General features: G+C 36.9%; 1 protein-coding gene across 1 annotated transcript; it reads left to right on the top strand.

Annotated features, from left to right (window-relative positions):
• The first annotated feature begins 240 nt into the window (after positions 1-240).
• LOC142150057 (epithelial sodium channel subunit beta-like) lies at positions 241-15,922 on the top strand. Its single transcript, XM_075205305.1, has 10 exons — positions 241-628; positions 2,193-2,314; positions 2,603-2,766; positions 5,120-5,224; positions 8,969-9,089; positions 9,175-9,247; positions 10,527-10,584; positions 12,642-12,700; positions 14,537-14,612; positions 15,201-15,922. The coding sequence occupies exons 1-10, from the start codon at positions 282-284 to the stop codon at positions 15,474-15,476; spliced, it is 1,401 nt and encodes a 466-aa protein (XP_075061406.1). The 5' UTR covers positions 241-281; the 3' UTR covers positions 15,477-15,922.
• Positions 15,923-18,213: the final 2,291 nt, after the last annotated feature.

Genomic DNA, 18,213 nt, shown 5'->3' with positions numbered 1-18,213 from the left:
TTCACTGAGCTTGTAAAGCTGCATTAAGCAGTGAGAGCTGCATTCAAGAGTGATCCTCATCTGTAGACCCTTCCTACTACATGTACCAGTTGAGACCTTTAACACAGTGACCTTCTGTGACCTTCAAAGACATGGACTGGCAAAAGCGATCCTCCTTACGCTCAATCTGCAGCCAAACCCTACGTGACACTAGTGCTCATGGGGTGCCAAATATCATAGAATCCCAGACCAGATGGAGGAGCTGTTGCTGGGCAGCATTTGTATTTCTGGTCCTAGGCTGCATGCTGTGGCAGTGCACTCAGTTAACTGCCACCTATCTGCATTACCCCACACAAGAAAAGGTCACACTTGTGAACAGCGCCAGACTCCCTTTCCCAGCTATCACCCTTTGCAATCTTAATCGTGCTCGCATGTCCCAACTTAATTCATCCAAATATCAATCTCTAATTGACCACTTGTCAATAATGACAAATGCTGAAGGGGATAATGGCCTACTCAACCATGATAAGGAAAGGTATTTGGCTTTTGCTCTGTCTCAGCTAAGTACCCAGGATCAGATGGCATTGGGACACCAGCTACAGGACATGCTGATTTCCTGCGTCTTTCATGATGAGGCTTGTAATGAAAGGTCAGTACAGTTAAAGGGCAAGTAAATTAACTATTGGAAAATAATGAATTTTAAGACTATATATTACTAAGCTAAATAATATGCCTGAAATAACTGAAGGGTGTGTGTTGTAAAAATGATTGATTCAAGAGCCATGCTAACGCCACAAAGCTACAATGTGTATTATGAAGGGGATCGATAACATACAAATTAGGCTGCTTGGCTATTTAGGAATTGTATTAAATATTTAATTTGGCAAGCACTACAATTATTAAAACTAATAGGCCTATTCTGCATGTTATCTGTAACAGTCAAATAGTTAGCTGGGGGGACATTTTCTATCATGTATCATTGTAATTCAGCGTAGAAGTGTAGAAGCCAAAATTTGTGATTGTAATTGTGATTGGCTTAGTCTCCTAGTTCACAGAAATGACTTGTACAGACTTCAGATTTCCTGCCATACACAGGTATAGAGAGGGATTTCACATCAAGTAAAGCATATATATTATGCTTTTCTTATTGTCCTAATACAGATACAATTAACCAATATTTAAGTGTGGTGGCTTTTAACTCGTTCTGATTGGTGATGGTGGGGTGTTGGAGGAGTTAGTACCCAATCTCACTTCACATTTAACAAAGCTGCATCCAGCCATACTGGATACTGCATGATAAGTGTAGATAAATGTGTAGATATATATTATGAACTTCAGTGCTGCCTATCACAGAAGGTTTTATTGCCAGCCCTGTATGAGTAGTAAGCATATTAGCACTATTAGCATTCCCATCTTGCTGTGAACCAATTGGTATCAAAAGCAGTGAACACAATGACCTAGTTATAGACTAACCTGCTCTGTGTTGCAACTGGTTTAGAATCACTCTCCCCCCTACCTCCTTACAGGAGGTGGGGGGAGAGTGATAAGTATTTGCAGGTCTTTATTATATTGGCACCAGATATGGCTTAGCATAAAATCATCATCACCAGATATGACTAGGCATATTGCTGTTGGTGTCAGATATGGATCAATATTCACTAATTGTAACCAAATTTGGTCAGATTTTCCTAGTTTGCAGACATAGTTTATTTTTTTTCCTAATTGGGCAATTTTTTTGAGTCTCAAGCAGCAATCCCAAAATACTGCCACAATAACTCTGCGGGTCACTTAGGGGCAATACAGATGCATATGGATTAATCTTGGAGGGAGTTGGGGACACTCAAGGAGGATAATAGACAACTGGGACTGTAATGTTGTCTAGTGTCAGGAATAGTGTCAGAGCTGTACTAGCTGATTGGTGCATCTCAGATTATGTGGATACATGGGAGGAGGTGAGTATGGATATAGTCATCTACACTTATGGTCTTCACACAGATCTGAACTGTACACTCCAGCTGTACTGAAAATGTGTTTTTGACAGATTTTGAATAAAGAGGATACTCACATATACATGCTTTATGGGTGTGTACACATGAATATGTATTTGGTGTACATATCTTTTAATGTATGTTTTTGTAGTTGTCAGTGCTCTGTAATGCACAGATCATTCTTATTAATGTATTTCAAGTGAATGTATACATTCTGTGTTTCAGCTACTTTACTCCATTCTTGAACCATAAGCTTGGGAACTGTTATACCTTCAATGGTCCAAGACATCAGTCATCAAAAACAGAAGTAGAGGTCCTTAATGCCACCAAGGCTGGCTTCAGTTATGGTGATTCTTTATTACGTTTTCATTACTAAACCTATACATTACAAGTGTAGTGTGAGTTGTCTTTTACCTATTTTTATGATTAGTTGTAGGAGAAAATACAAATTACACATTTTATTGATATATTTGGGGCTATAAATTCTCCAAAAGTTTCCAATTTGAACAACTGTATTATTGCAAGAAGCTGCTGTTTTTACTGTATCTTTAGTCCACACGAAAAAAATAAAAATAAAACATATATAAAGATCATCATTCTGCCACTATAGTATTATTTTCTTATCTCCCTGACAGGTCTGACAATGGAGCTTTTCATTGAGCAGCATGAGTATATCAGCAGCCTGAGTACATCCGCTGGATTGAGAGTTGTTCTGCATGGACAAGGGAAAATGCCATTCCCTGAGGATGAGGGAGTGAATGTTCCCCCTGGACAGGAGTCAGACATCGGGGTTGTAAAGGTAGGAAATGGAAATAAATATTCTCTTTAACTCTTTCAGTTCCAGATTACTCTGCTTAAACGCATAACCCAATGATAACTTCAGGAATGACTGTTGGCTGTCTTTAAGCAGACCACACACCACACACAGACATCAGCGCCTTCAGCAAAAACCTGAACAGCCAGCATATAATTTAATTTATGCTACATACACCATGTGTTACAGATGTATAGTTTCTTCTATGTTCACCTTTTTACATGCCTGTTTTTAAGATAAATAGATGGAGAAAGGCACAGCTTTATAACTTTATAGCTGAATTTCTTAACATTAGTAAACATACCAATAACTTTGCATTGCACATATTATTTTACCCAGGGTACACTATTAGTGTTGGAAATTTCAAAATTGCATGACAGGTACACTTGAAGAATCTTCTGTTAAGTGTACCTTACACTTACAGGTTTTTTTTTATTTCATCTAACTTTTTCAGTATAAAAAATAACAATGTATTAGAAAAAAAATAATAACACGGTACATTAAAAGATTGCGTCTTCACATCATTAATCCAAGTATGATATAAATTTTTGTATCGATACATGTACACATAAAATAAAAAAATAAAAAAATCACAGTGAGTACCTGCCTAGAAAATGTCCAATAAAGCACAGAGCACAATGGTCTATTTCCCTATAAGAATCTGCTAAACACATCAAGGATTGGTTAATTGAATGTTAATTGGAAAGTCACATCATAGCCCCCACAGAGCACCATAGATTTGCTGACAAAGAATAAACTTTCCCAAAGAAAAATGATGATGCAGCGGTTTTGTTTTTAACACTTTCATTTGCCACCAGCAATGGCCCTTCTGATGTTGCTACAGTACACACATTGGTCATTGTGAACCATTGTAGAGCTTAGGGTAACTATCTTTTATTTGTAAATAGTTCACTATGAATTCCAACATCAGAGCATAATGTACATTGGTTCATTTAACCAAAGTGGTTCTTACACTATATGTAATGAAACCCACAAGCCAGAACTTCCTGTTATTCTCACACTCAACGTTAATCTGAGACTGTAATATAGGTTAACTTGCTTACATTTAAACAGTCGAAGGCTGTTGAAGGATTTAGTGCCAATGGTCAAAGGTTGTATGAAATGATACTGTTGATACATTTGTTTCCAAATTTTCCATGTATCATTTTTTTTCCACTGTCAAATATAACATATGCCAAAATGGATAATTAATTTCTTGGAAGATTAAACTGAAATATTGCTTTTTCTAAAAATAGTCATGGTGGTAAAGTTCAGATGTACAGTAACACATAGCCACCAATCAGCAATGAGCTTTGATCAGTCCAGTGAGAATCATGAAAGCAAATCTCTAATAGGTTACTGCACCTTTTCTACTCTAAGGGCCTGATTCATCTTCAGATGCAACCTGCACCCAACTAGCGTTTAAAAAAGAGCATGGAGCTTGAGCGTATTTCTGACCATATTCCAATAAAATCGGATCTCTATATATGTTTCCATTTGAATCTGGGTATAAGTACGCTATGACATAACGTTGCTTGCCATATGTAAACAGATAGAATAGAGTGTCCCATCAGAGTGCATGCAAAAAAAATGATATATTTTATAAAACAAATGACCAACTCTTAACACTATAATCATTTATAAAAATCTTTGTAAAAAATTATGTGACAGTCGTCGTTATCAGACAGCACTTACACCTACCCTGGAGCTAAAAAACACATGCTTTAGATAAATTTAGATTTCAGCCCCATCTGCATTGACATGCCCTCGGCACAACCTTATTGTACATTGCCTACGTTCATCTGCCCTCTTCCTCCTCTCATTCTGCCCTTCAGATCATAAGCAGTAATAAGTGTCATTTGTTCTCAGATATAAACTGCATACAACTGCATTCATTGGCGTAAGGTTAATTTCTGAGCATGCAGAGAGCTATTTCACGCAATATACAGCACACAAAGGGGATGAATCATCCCCTATATATATTTTTGTATAATGCATTGTTCAAGGAATTCTGCTTGATTAGGTAGTGAAACAATTTTTTCTATGATAATTATGCCAATTAGAACATTGAGTTATAGTTTAGATATGTAACTGTATATCAGCCAAATAAGTTAAATTACAGATCTCATTACCGAATATAAATGCAAATATGCAGAAAAATATATAGGATTAGAGTTACTTATTATTGAATGCTTTACAAATTATAGAAAATGTTAATTCAAATAAACTATATAGCACCTATTAAATTGCCACACTATACCTTACGGCCATACATTTCTGACCAAACATAACGCATCCGATTTTTGGTGACAAATAATGAGAGACTCTCTTTCTACAGGTCCATGTGAAACGTCTGCAGGAGCCGTACAGCAGTCGGTGTAGCAGTGGCCATGACATAAGGAACTATTATGCAGATGTGTATGGGACAGACTATAGTAGAGAGGTGAGTCTTTAGTACTGTGATACAGCTTCTAGATGCATAGTAATATCTTGTCAATATTTACTTGAAACTGTCTTTAAAATACATTTTATTTAAAGTTGTCACATTTTAGGGCTCAGACAATGTTTATATCACAAGTTGCTCCCATAGCATTCCAAATGGAACGCAATGTGTGCAAATAGTGCTAAAAATACTCCCTTTTCCTGTTCACATGAGTGGCAGTATAAACCGTGAGTCACAGGAAAATGGTGCATAGACCATTTTTCTGAATTTTAATCTGGTTCTTTAATTTTACTGCCACTTGTGTGAACAGCAGAAGCATATAGGAACTGGCATTAATGATTTCAATCCTTACACTCTTTTCAGTGTGGTTTACTTGCATCATGTTCCATTTAAAATACTGTCAGGTTCATTTAGAGGACGATGCATATGCATCAATCTTTTTTAAATATGATGAAAACTTATAACTGATTTAATGATAATAAAAAGACTGATAATGGTTTGCAAACATTGTTTATTATGTTTCTACTGCTTTATGGTTAAAAACAACATCTAAACTATTAGCCTCTTTGCAGAACCTGGGGTAGATTTACTAAACCTTCTAAAACGGAAGAGTGGAGGTATTGCCCAGAGCAACCAATCAAAATCTAGCGATCATTCATCTAGTACATTATAGAAAATGATAGCTAAAATCTGATTGGTTGCTATGGGCAACACCTCCACGTTTCCTTTTAGAAGGTTTAGTAAATAATGTTTGCAAACCATTATCAGTCAATTTACTATCATTAAATCAGTTATAAGTTTTAATCATATTTATAAAGATTGATGCATATGCGTTCCACTCTAAATGAACCTGACAGTGGTTTTTATGGAACATGATGCATGCAAACCACTGTGAAAAGAGAGTAAAAACTGAGATCAGTATGGTGTCACATGGAAGCTTTCAATGTTATCACTTTTCCATCTTCATCGGTGTTCATGCCTATTTTCTAGAGCATTTTTATCACAGCTGGAAGAGCACCAGCTTTAATACTTTAAAAACTCTGGACCTAATGTTCGGCTGTACATCCATATACATAGCACATCTTGCGTGAAATAGCTCTGCACATGCCCAGAAATGGACATTACACCAATGAACACAACTGCATGCAATTCGTGTCTGAACGCAAATGTCTCTTATGACTGTCTACAACTTGAGAGGTAATACAGTGGAGGGAAGGGAATGACTAACATAGGTCTTGCACAGTAAGGTCGTTCAGACGCATATGCGGTCGTTTCGAGTACTGTGTTTCTTGTAGGTACGCTTGGTTACACCTGTATCATTTGCACCCATTATAGGGCAGGTGTAAATGCCGATTGATAGTGGTGACTGGCACGCCATAGTCTTTTAATTTAAACGTACAGGTATTTGTCAATAGCAATCACAGAACAACTGTATGCAACTAGCATATACTATAAAAACACATTGTATGTATGATACGCATTGAAATACTTAGAGAGAGGCATCCTCTCAGTGTTACTCACAGAAATGAATTACTTCAATTTGGTACGATTAGATTTTGCACTTTGAAGGTGGAATGAAAAGAACCCATGTGAAAGCAACATAATGTTAGTATTGTCCAGAGAGCTGCAACATTGTAGCAACAAAGTAAAACACAAACCATAGTCCTGGCTGTCTACTACATTCTGTTTTAATGCATAGGAAACGGCTTCAGAGGGGGGAGGCGGAGGGGGGATAGGATCGAGGGAGCTGTGTGAGAGCTTCCACTACTATCTCTATAAACCGAAAAACTGAAAACATGTACGTTAGCTGAAGTATCCAGCCCCAGTAGTTAGGTTAGGTAAATGTTTCATACACACTTATTTTTCTACCATTAAGCAACACGGATAGTTAAGTGGCAATATTTATTTTTTAAAGAGGCATTACAACTGAATCGCTAAATTCTAATTCACCTGCTCCTTCCACATCCCAAATTAGATGTTTAAAGTGTATTCTGCAACAGACCAAATGCATATGTAAGTTAGAATACTGAGAATGTATTATCAATTTATATACAAGCAGCATAACAGTAATATCCTTCCTTGTCTACGCTGTATTAGCTTACTGACCTGACTGGTGCATGACTGCAGGAAAGAAATATGGTTGTATAACCTAACACACCAATCCACAAGTCCACGCAGCCAGAAGAGAAGAATGTAAAATGTAATAGCAACTAAACATTGTAGTAGCACAGTTGCACAGTGGTTAGCATTGCTGCCTCACAGTGCTTCTTGGGTCATGATTTTGAATCTGACCTAGGCCCTATTTGTATGGAGTGTGTATGTTCTCCCCGTGTTTGTGTGGGTTTCCTCCAGATTCTTTGATTTCTTCCCACAGTCCAAAAACATACTGGTAGGATAATTGGCTTCTGACCAAATGAACCCTAATGTTTGTGTGGTAGGGAATTTAGACTGTAATTTAGACTGTAAACTCCAATGGGGACAGGGACTAATGTGAATGGTTACATACTCTCTGTAAAGCTCTGTGTAATATGATTGGCACTATATAAATAAATAATAATCACGGGCCTGATTCATTAAGGATCTTAAATTAAGAAGTTTCTTATTTCAGTCTCCTGGACAAAACCATGTTACAATGCAAGGGGTGCAAATTAGTATTCTGTTTTGCATATGAGTCAAATACTGACTGTTTTTTCATGTAGCACACAAATATCAACTTACTAAATTTCAGTGTACAAATAAGCTATCAAGTATTTGTGTGCTACATGAAAAACAGTCAGTATTTAACTTATGTGGGACTTAAGGAGACATATTTATTGTTTCAGTTCTTTACTTTTTGTATGGAGTAAAATTAAAACTATGTTAACATAGAATCATTTGTGACAGGTTAGAAAGGTAAAAAAAAACTTCCTCTGGTGTGTACCTTGCCTAATATTACACAAGAGAATTGTAATGTATGGTGCCAGTGGTGAAGAGTTAGGGCTGTAATGTAATCTGAATTGACTGGAAAGTGGTATGATATATTTTTGATAGAACAATGTAAGTGAGCTGTAAAAGCAAACTGTAGTAATTGCAGAGAAAAACAAGATAGTATTGTATCATTACAGGAACTGTGCTACACAATCTATAAGTAATAATAATAGGAAAATATCAAAATATGTGTGATGCAAGTAAGTAAGTACGTGACCCTAATTTATTAGAACTGTACGTACAGTGAATTTCTGACATGAAGTCTAGACGCACCAATCAGGCATGACCAGCAGCCAGTTGTCAACCCTCCCAATAGCTGAACAATAGTATCACCTACTCTGAAATAAAGCCCAGAATCATGCTTCTGCTATACATATTGTGTACTGTAGATTCAACTGTCTTTCAAAACTTGACTCATCCAGGCAGAATGTTTTCAATACCACACATGATCAGCCGACTGTGCATGATGTACCACTTATATTCATATATGTATGGGCAATCTCTGCATATAGCCACATATACATTATTACTGAAAGCCAATTACTGCAGCAGAATCTGAGGCAGTTATTATATAATACAGCAAAATCTGAAGCTACCTTAGAGTGTAGCAACAACTGGAGACGCAGTGTTTGTGAAAGCTATTCTTAGAGCTTGCACTGAATGCTATTGCATGATATGTAGCACCAATAGTCCACCCTGTATGGAGTAGAAGGAAGTAATAAATCCTGCTCCAGCCATGTCTGTGTTTGTAGAACATTTGTGTACATTTGTCCCCAGGCTTGCAAGAAGAGCTGTGCACACTATAAGATCATCAAGAACTGTGGCTGTAGAATGTGGGAGTTCCCGGCTCCCCCTGGGTGCAATGTACCTCTGTGCAACATCAGCGAGCCATCTGTCAGTAAGTATACATTCCCAGGACCTATAGCCTCCATGACTCTACTGAGACCCTTCCAACAACCTATGTGTGTGCTTTCTCTTGCCAGATAACTGTGTGGAGACGTATGAATATAAACTATCCCATGATCAACTGAAATGTCACTGTCCTCTTCAGTGTGAGTGAGTATCAGCTACTCTTTCACAACATATATATATATATATATATATATATATATATATATATATATATATATATAGTCTTCCAACTTTACTCAATTTTCTATAGAGGATTTTCTGCAACATGTCATTTCCCTAGCATCAAACAAAATGACATAAGAGCGAATTCAATCCAGCGCGAGGTCCTGTAGGAGCCTCCACAATGACATTCTGTAGTCCGGGATGGAATCTCTGATCATATTTGATTGTATCTCAAAGGTGCAATCATTAATGAGAAAAGATTTCTCTGCCATAATAATGTTAGTGTGCACAAGGTCCCTACAGGACCTTGCACTTAATTCAATCAACACCATGATATTTCATATTACCAAAGCATGAATAGCAAATTTGCAGAAGAAAAATTATAAATCCAAGTAAAGAAAATTATTAAATCTTACAGACAGCTGATTATGATCTGCCTCATTGTATAATCCATTGTAGGGGCAGAACAATAACTAACACCGCTGCCTTAGGCTGAGTACACACTACAGAAAGATGTCTCCCGATGCAAAAGATTTTACCAACAATTTAAAAAAAAGAAAAGCCCAGATCAGCATGCCGATTCATGTCCACACAGTATACACATTTTAGACGGCTTACCTTTAAATCTGTGCTCTTCATTTGTCATAAACATCTTCTGAAATGATTGTGCCTCTGCACACTCCATAGAGATCTATGGACACTGCCAGTCTTCGTTCCATCATTGAACGACATTTGTATTCTGGTTTAAAAATCAAATGAAACAATACAATGTGCTTTGGACCAATAATCGTTCATTGTTGCAGCAAACACGCTAATGCGATATCGGGCCGGACAGTTGTTTATCGTGTGACTGGCCCATTAATTGTCTGAAAACCCTGTAGTGTGTACCAAGTCTTAGTGCTGCTGCCAAGGTGTCTATTTGTACCAGGGCACTCTCTGTATGGAGTTTCTATGTCCTCCCTGTTTTTGCTGGGTTTCATCCAGGTGCTCCAGATTCCTCCTACAGTCCAAAATGATATACTAGTAGGTTAATAGACTTTTGATTAAATGAACCCATTTGTTTGGTAGAGGACAGTAAATTCGACTTGAGCAAGGACTGATGTGAATGATTAAACATCCTCTGTAAAGAACTGCCTAACATGTTGGAGTTATATATAAACAATGATAATAATAATAATAATAATAATAGTAAACTAGTATTTACATGACAGACTAACAATGTTACATTTACAAAGAAAGCACATTGTGTTTCTATTGCCAGGGAAGAGAATTTTGAACTCACACTCTCTTCATCTCAATGGCCGAGCAGTACGTACTTGGTAAGTTCTGCTATATAAGACATAATCCCAAATAACTATACAGTGCAGTGCCTTATAACCTGTTCGTAAAGCAGCAATCTCATGGAAAAAAACTAGGTTTTTTTAACATTACTCACTGTGGCAGGCTGTAAGAAGAATGTTGGTAGTTACCATTTTCCTTTTTTTCCCTTCTGCTATTAATTCTAGTATAAAAGAAACATTGTATTAGAGTGACCTGCTCTTCTATCACAAGCAGCAATGTACACCATATGTTATCCTCCAAAAACCAATATCCACTATAACAAAACACAAATTAGGTGTAAATAGTTCTCTGAAATAGGATTTTTTTTTTTCATGAGCGCTATTTACACCTAATTTGTGTTTTTTTTATTATTGCTATTAGGCTGCTACTGATTATTTATGATTTGGACTACCATGGCTACCACAGTCATGTGGTACATGATATAGTGAGCAGAGATATTTTGGAACACCCCTCTAAGCTCTGTCTGCACTGAGACATCCTCCTTTTTCCCTCTCTGACATCACATGAATGCTGAGAACTGTGAGCCTGTGTCTGTGCATCAGGAGTTGTGTCTGGTGGCTATTTTGTTTGTTCTCAATTGTACAGCGCTACGGAATTTGCTGGCGCTATATAAATAAATTATGATGATGATGATTTGTTGTTAAGCAGCACATAACATTTAAATAAACCTCATATGTCATCTGTACCTTTTTTTTAAAGCCATTAATTATTTCTAAATTATGCGGAAAGATATGGAAAAATCCACCAAAATGTAAATCTTACAGCACTTTGGACACACATGTAAATAAAGCACAGATACATATATATAGTTGTGCATGCCTAAAGTCCTAAACTTGTAATTATATATCTAATAGATTCAATTCAATTATGTGGTAGATTATGTTGTAGGTCGGAGGCCACATTTCACATGTGTACTGTGTTTATACGCATTATTCGCAGCGTATCGCCATTTATGCTTTTTAATGAATCAGGCTCCATGTTGAGTCTATTATGGTGTTATACTAGCAACTTAATTAGCAATTGAATTATCTTTGTTAATAGCTCACATAAAGCTTAAAGTCAGTTTAATTGTATATTTATTTATTTTCGCTTGATATTTGTCAACTGAAAAGATTTAGAGATGAATTATAATAATATACTTATTATAGGACTTCAGCGTTTTACTATGAAAGTGTTATTAAGTTTGATTGTAGCACAATTCAGAACACTCAACGAATACGTAATGGAGTCGCTTTCCCTTTAGCATGGGTGCTTGTCCTGAAGATTCACCAGCCCCGTTCCTATTCCTTACAATTACAGTGACCAAATTTCCATCAGAATATAAAGGCTTTATTATACTGTCCTTATATACAAAAATTACAAAATCATAAAGATAGTAAAAATAGCACATTTTTGTATCCAAACAGATACTTTATCTAGCTATAGAAGTAAAATATTTACTATTAAATACACTAAAAATAAAAGTATACAAAACAATAAAAATAATAAATAATTACTAAAGCATTTTAATTCAGTGGAAGTTCTGAAACACTTAAACTATTAGGAATACTGTCATTTTTTCTGTATTTGCCTCCTCCAGAGCCCTCACAGTAATATTTAATTTGCCTCACTTGTGCCAATACGTGCCAGTTGGCCTGATATCACAGGTGGAGCAGCCCCCAAACCAGTGCAATGCTCATAAATGATTTATCTCAGTCAAATGGTTATGAGGCTTGTGGGCTGTTATTTTCCAATAATACAGATCAACAGTCACTCAACCTCTTCACCGAATGGCCCCATCTACTGTGCAAAATTGGGAAACCCTCATTAGGCCACATTGGACCACATTGGACAGTGATCCTGTACTTCACTGCTGTGGTCCCCTTTATGTATGCTTGATAATCACACCACAATAGCTTAGGGAGTAGCTCAGAGACAATGGGTGTGGGATATTATATAATTGTGGCCTGACCAGGGTCCTAATACAGAAAATATAAAGAACAGTCATGTATAATAAGAATATATTATAAAATATATTTCATTTTTAATTTGTTAGGACTATTTCTCAAAGCGTCTACAAACCAGTCGAGGAGACCATGACATGCAAACTATTAGGTAAGCCTGAATTCATATACATATATATATTGTCAAACTGGGGAATATATGGTGGTTCACCATACTGCCACTTCATTGTAAAATTATTAAATTCCATATATATATATATATATATATATATATATATATATATATATATATATATAGATATATATACAAGTTAACCCGTGCATGATACTCATGCATTCTAGTCAAATCAAGATACTTAAGGTCTTAAAAAGGTTCTTGTCATGCATTTGGACCTAGCCCAGGCCTCCTCAGGGGAAGAGCGTTACTTCCCGACGCAAGCGGCCTTTTTAATGTGTGTTCATGAGGTAAAATTACCTCACGAAAATGAGTTTGACCCCTCAACTCGTAAATTTAGCCTTTACTACCCCTCCCTTGGGGAGAAGGGGGGATGATGGAAGTTAACTGACTTGACAATTCTAATTTTTTTGTCAAAAAATGTCAGTATACCAAATTTCAGGTGAATTGGATGAGCCCTTTCTGAGAAAATAGTTTTTTCCACACACACACACAAACACACTAACGCACACCTCTACACATGTGTGTTCATGAGGTAAAATTACCTCACGAAAATGAGTTTGAGCCCTACCAAATTTCAGCCCTTTTTGAATTTTTTTCCCCACACACACTAAGAATTTAGTAGGTCAGTGTATAACTCTGCCCAGCAGGTGGCGCTGCAACTTGTTGTTTTTTTTTCCACACACAGACGCCACTAAGCATTTATATATTAGATATATATATATATATATATTCCCCACATATATATATATATATATATATATATATATATATATATATATATATATATATATATATATATATATATATATATGAAAACAGGGATACTCTGAACTCTCCAAACACATAATTAATGCTATATCAAGTACTGTTCTATATTAAAAACAGGGAATGTTAGTTCCACATATTGCAATATATGTTTAAGCTGACCAACTCACGCCAAAGTCTTCCCATTCTGGTAAGTCCTAACATGATCAAATGCTATGCTATTGTGCTACCTAATGTTACAGATGACATCACAGGGCACGCATAGAACAATATCCACAGTCGCTATCACCAGACACTCCTATATATCACAGACCTTATTGATTTACAATACCAATTTTTATTCCATACACCCAACTTCTAAGCATAACACTTTGCTTCTATTTTGCACAAATCACACAACAAAAAAAAAAAGACTACTGTAGGTTTCAATTAATTATGTAAATCACATCAGACTTGATTTATCTGTGACCTCAATATCCCATAAAATATACAAAGTATTTAATATAAGACATTTCTGTAAGCAGCACACTTAGAAAATATATTAAGAATAACAATTACTGACAGATTTATAGACTGTCTCCCCTCGCAGTGTTTTGGCTACATAGACTGTATTAATAAAGGCATTTGGCACCGACAGAGAGAGACAGAAGAAATGATGCATTGTACAAAAGATATTTCTATTGTGTTTATACATGAATCATTTCTACATTGGTGTCAGTTCTATGGCAGAGTGCAGATGAAGGGACACTGAGGCATTTAGAAGATGGTGAAGATATACAGTTAGGTGGAGCATGGGAATATGTATATCTACTTGGTAATGACATACAACCATTAAAAAATGTTAATACAAACCTACCTGCTAGTTGCATTGCAAGGTGTAGATTATTTTATTTCAGTTTTAAGTAACATCGCAGCTACCATTTTACCATATAACCCATGGTTTACTGAAAATGTATTTTAAACATGAACAAAAACATGTATAAATAGGGTATAGTTCCATGTATGTGCTATGGGCATGCTAATTATTTTCTTTTTCTTTGTCAGAGACAATGTGGTAAAGGTTGTCGTTTATTACCAGCAGCTAAATTATGAGCTGATAGAAGAAGTTCCTTCTATGCAGGTAAGATTCAGGACCTCGGAATACTATAGAAGTAATCACTGCTAAACATCTATAGACTACACATGGAAGGGATCACATTAAATGTTTACAATTATGTACATTCTATTCCTTTAGGTTAAATGTTATTTATATTAAAATATGCTTACAAAAGTTCAGTGTCATCTCTCCTGTAAGGTAAATTAAGTTACTGTAAAAAAATATATTGTTACTATGTCTACATAGATTAATCCACTCCATCTTCTTGCCAGCCAGGGAGACATTACCTGTGTTGGATAGTTGTGGTGGATAGTTGGAACTAGTGAACCATGCAGGTTCCAGAAATAGGACCCCTCTATGTAGAAAAGTGTGTTGAGGAGGTTATAGCTCTAGCATTGAACTGTTTCCTATTGTTTTTTGTTGGCCTGAAGAGTGGAGGGGATTAATGTTTACATTGGGAGTAATGCATCTTAGAATTCCATTCACAACAAAATACTTTATTTCAGCTAGGGCATAATAAACAGTAAATAGGAATACAGAATAGCAGTACAGAATACTCAGTATCTAGTACCTAGTTTACTTAATGTCCATTTTTTTCTTTCTGACCTGTAGCTTGTGGACCTGTTTTCCAGTATTGGTGGTCTGGTGGGTCTTTGGATCGGGGTCTCAGTTTGCACAGTGGCTGAGTTTCTAGAGCTTATTGTGAATTTATTGACATTTATCATTGTTCAAATTCCAAAACATAAAGAAGAGTCACCAGAGAACCCGTATACAATCCCAAACTGTCAGTCAGATCTAAGCTCCCCTGTGCTTCCTGTTGACCATTGCCTTCTTTGGGATTCAGCTGACGATGTCTCCAGTCTGCTCAGAAGCAAATGCAGAAGATAATCAGTACTTGTCTAACCTGTATCAGAGCTGTGATTCAGTGAGTACAAATATCAGTAGAAATGGACTTTTGAAGTTAATGGGTATTTAATAGACTTACAGTAGAGCTGTTAGAGTTGCAATGGAAGCATTTTACAATGAGTAGCATAGCATAATAAACACACTGCACCTGAGTCATTAAGGATAGCAAAGCATAAAAAAGGAGTAGCTCTGCACCTGGGCAAAACCATGTTGCATTGGAGAAGGAGGTAAATTTAAAATGTGAGGACAGATTTATAATTGAGATCGTACATGTCCTAGACCAACCATATATTTCAGTATAAAAAAAAGCTATCAAGTATTTGTGTGCTAGATGAAAAAACGCCAGAATTTAACTTATGTGCAAAATAATAAACTAATTTACATCCCTTGCTTTGTAACATGGTTTGTCCCAGAGAACATTTACTCCTTATTTTTGCCTTACTTTCCTTAATGACTCAGGCCCACTGCACTTAATATTTACTTCAGAAGATGAAAAGTAATAAATGAGAATTATTACCAAAAAATTCTTTAGATTTTTCAATATTTAAAAAAAAAAAAATATGTGTCACCCAAGCTATGGGTTTGAAAAAGTGGAGATGTTGCCTATAGCAACCAGTCAGATTCTAGCTGTCATTTTGTAGAATGTACTAAATAAATGATAATGAAACTCATAATGAAGGATTTATTACAACACACATATCTATACAACAAGCAATAACCCTTGCACCATTGGCCCTTTTTAAGTTTATAGACATTTGGATTTAGTTACCTACTGGATTATTTGTAGATCTCCTGGATTGAGAGATCAGACTAAGCTACAGGAATTGCACTCACCAGACTGCAATGTGGGTGGAGATCACATCATTATACACCCAGCCAATACCACTTGATGACCGAATGGCATCATGAAGGGATGTGAGGACATCATTTGTGTCCTTATATGCCTTGCCATGTCATGTCCACTTCTTCTTTTTTTACCTGGCCTCCACATCACATGAAGTGAAAATATAAAAAGTTGTCAAGTATGATTTAGGAACTTATGTAGTCTCTGGGTTGAAGCTGCCTGCTCAGACCAGACAAAGGTCGGCAAGGGCAAATGCCTGCCAGGGTTTCCTTCATGCTGTGATACGTGCAAATGGCAGCACATAGACACTATTACCACCAACTATGTTTCTGTGTGGATATTGACTTGTGTTACTCGCCTACACAAGAAAGTATACAGCAGATTATCCATAAAAGCTTCAGAAGAACAGCTGCTGGACTATCATACATTACTGTGCTATTCTAACACATTAACCCTGTGGTTTGTGCTGCTGTACCCGGGGCCATATGTAGTTCTTGTGCTAGCCCCCAGGCCAAAAGTTTCCAGCCACCCTGCTCATCCTATTTTTATTCCATCATAACTAAATGTATTTTTCTTTTCATTCATTTTCATATATTAAGATGTTTGAATCAAATTACTGTAGACGATAAATAAATAACTGTAAAGGATAACAAATAAAGTATTTATCATTCTGCCTTTGTGATTACTCAGCCATTTGCCACAACATTTATCAGTTGCTTCTCCTGACAGAGTGCCAAGTGTTTTATTTATTCAAAATATAAAATATTTACAGGTCTCAGATACAATGCTATGCATGGTTATTTTACTTTTTTTTTTGCCAGTTTGATACTACTGCCAACAGAAATAGTTTCAGTGTAACCTAAATCTAATCCAAGTCTAAATCAACTTGAAACAAGGCAGGTTCTAATGTTGTATATACAGTTTTTATAGATATTGTGCAGGTCACCCATTAGATTAGTAACTGCAGTACTAACACGGAATTATCTAATTTAGACATTTATGTGTAGTTATGGATCTATAATTTTATATTGTATAATTGGTCAACAATGAAAAATGGGAACATTTACAGGGACACATCTCTAAATCCTAGGACTTCCCCTGAAAATTTGGGACAACATATTGATAATGCCACGGGATGTGGGGGAGGGAATGCAATGAATTGTAAGAGATTGGTAGTACCCTCTCCATAAAGCCCACAAAGTCCTCCAAACATATTCCTGCGCTTCAGCTCCAGTGCTCACAGAAGCATGTACTGTAGTGTTCTGTCTGCATGTTACAACTCGTATGAGACTGGAATGTACCTGCTGGTGTTGTCACAGCTCAAGAGGGAGGTGCGTAGTCTAATGCACCACCAGTGTTCTCTAGGAACCCCCGCAAGGAGGTATGGGTTTTGCTGCATGTGACGCACAGGTCGCGGTCCTCCTTCTAAGCCTCCAGCAAGATACAGGAGAGGGTAGTCAGTCGAGCCGGATCAGCAACATACCCAGGGATGTCCAAAAGAATAGTCAAGCCAAGCCTGGTTGGTAACATGCAGACAATGAAGTACAAACGGGAAATACCAGGAAAGTAGTCAGACAAGCAGGTTTTAATATTCAGTACAAATACAGGAGCAGTGGAATAGTGGTCAGGAATAGCCAAGGTCATACACTGAGAATTGCAAAACAATACAGAAACGCTGGAACAGATTGACCCAATACTCTGGCACCAGCTGTCACGAGCCGCGGCGGTACTCACAGCCGCCGCGGCTCGCTTCTCATGCGCCCCAGCGTCCCGGCCGTCACCTTGACGACCGGGACGTCATTTCCTCTTCCTGTCCGGCCGTTACCAGGGCAACGGCCAGACGCTAGTACACTAGCGCTGCGTCCCGGCGGTGCT

The sequence above is a fragment of the Mixophyes fleayi genome, chromosome 4, assembly GCF_038048845.1.
Source record: "Mixophyes fleayi isolate aMixFle1 chromosome 4, aMixFle1.hap1, whole genome shotgun sequence".
In the NCBI taxonomy this organism is placed as follows: Eukaryota; Metazoa; Chordata; class Amphibia; order Anura; family Limnodynastidae; genus Mixophyes; species Mixophyes fleayi.
This window is presented reverse-complemented; position numbering and strand designations above follow the sequence as displayed.

What these genes read in the sequence shown, in the direction of transcription:
- LOC142150057 (XM_075205305.1), top strand. Translation starts at nt 282, where the DNA reads ATGCTGTGGCAGTGCACTCAGTTAACTGCCACCTATCTGCATTACCCC. An exon ending in GATGAGGCTTGTAATGAAAG is followed by an intron (nt 629 to 2,192) that starts GTCAGTACAGTT and finishes TCTGTGTTTCAG; the next exon opens with CTACTTTACTCCATTCTTGA. An exon ending in CATGACATGCAAACTATTAG is followed by an intron (nt 12,701 to 14,536) that starts GTAAGCCTGAAT and finishes TTTCTTTGTCAG; the next exon opens with AGACAATGTGGTAAAGGTTG.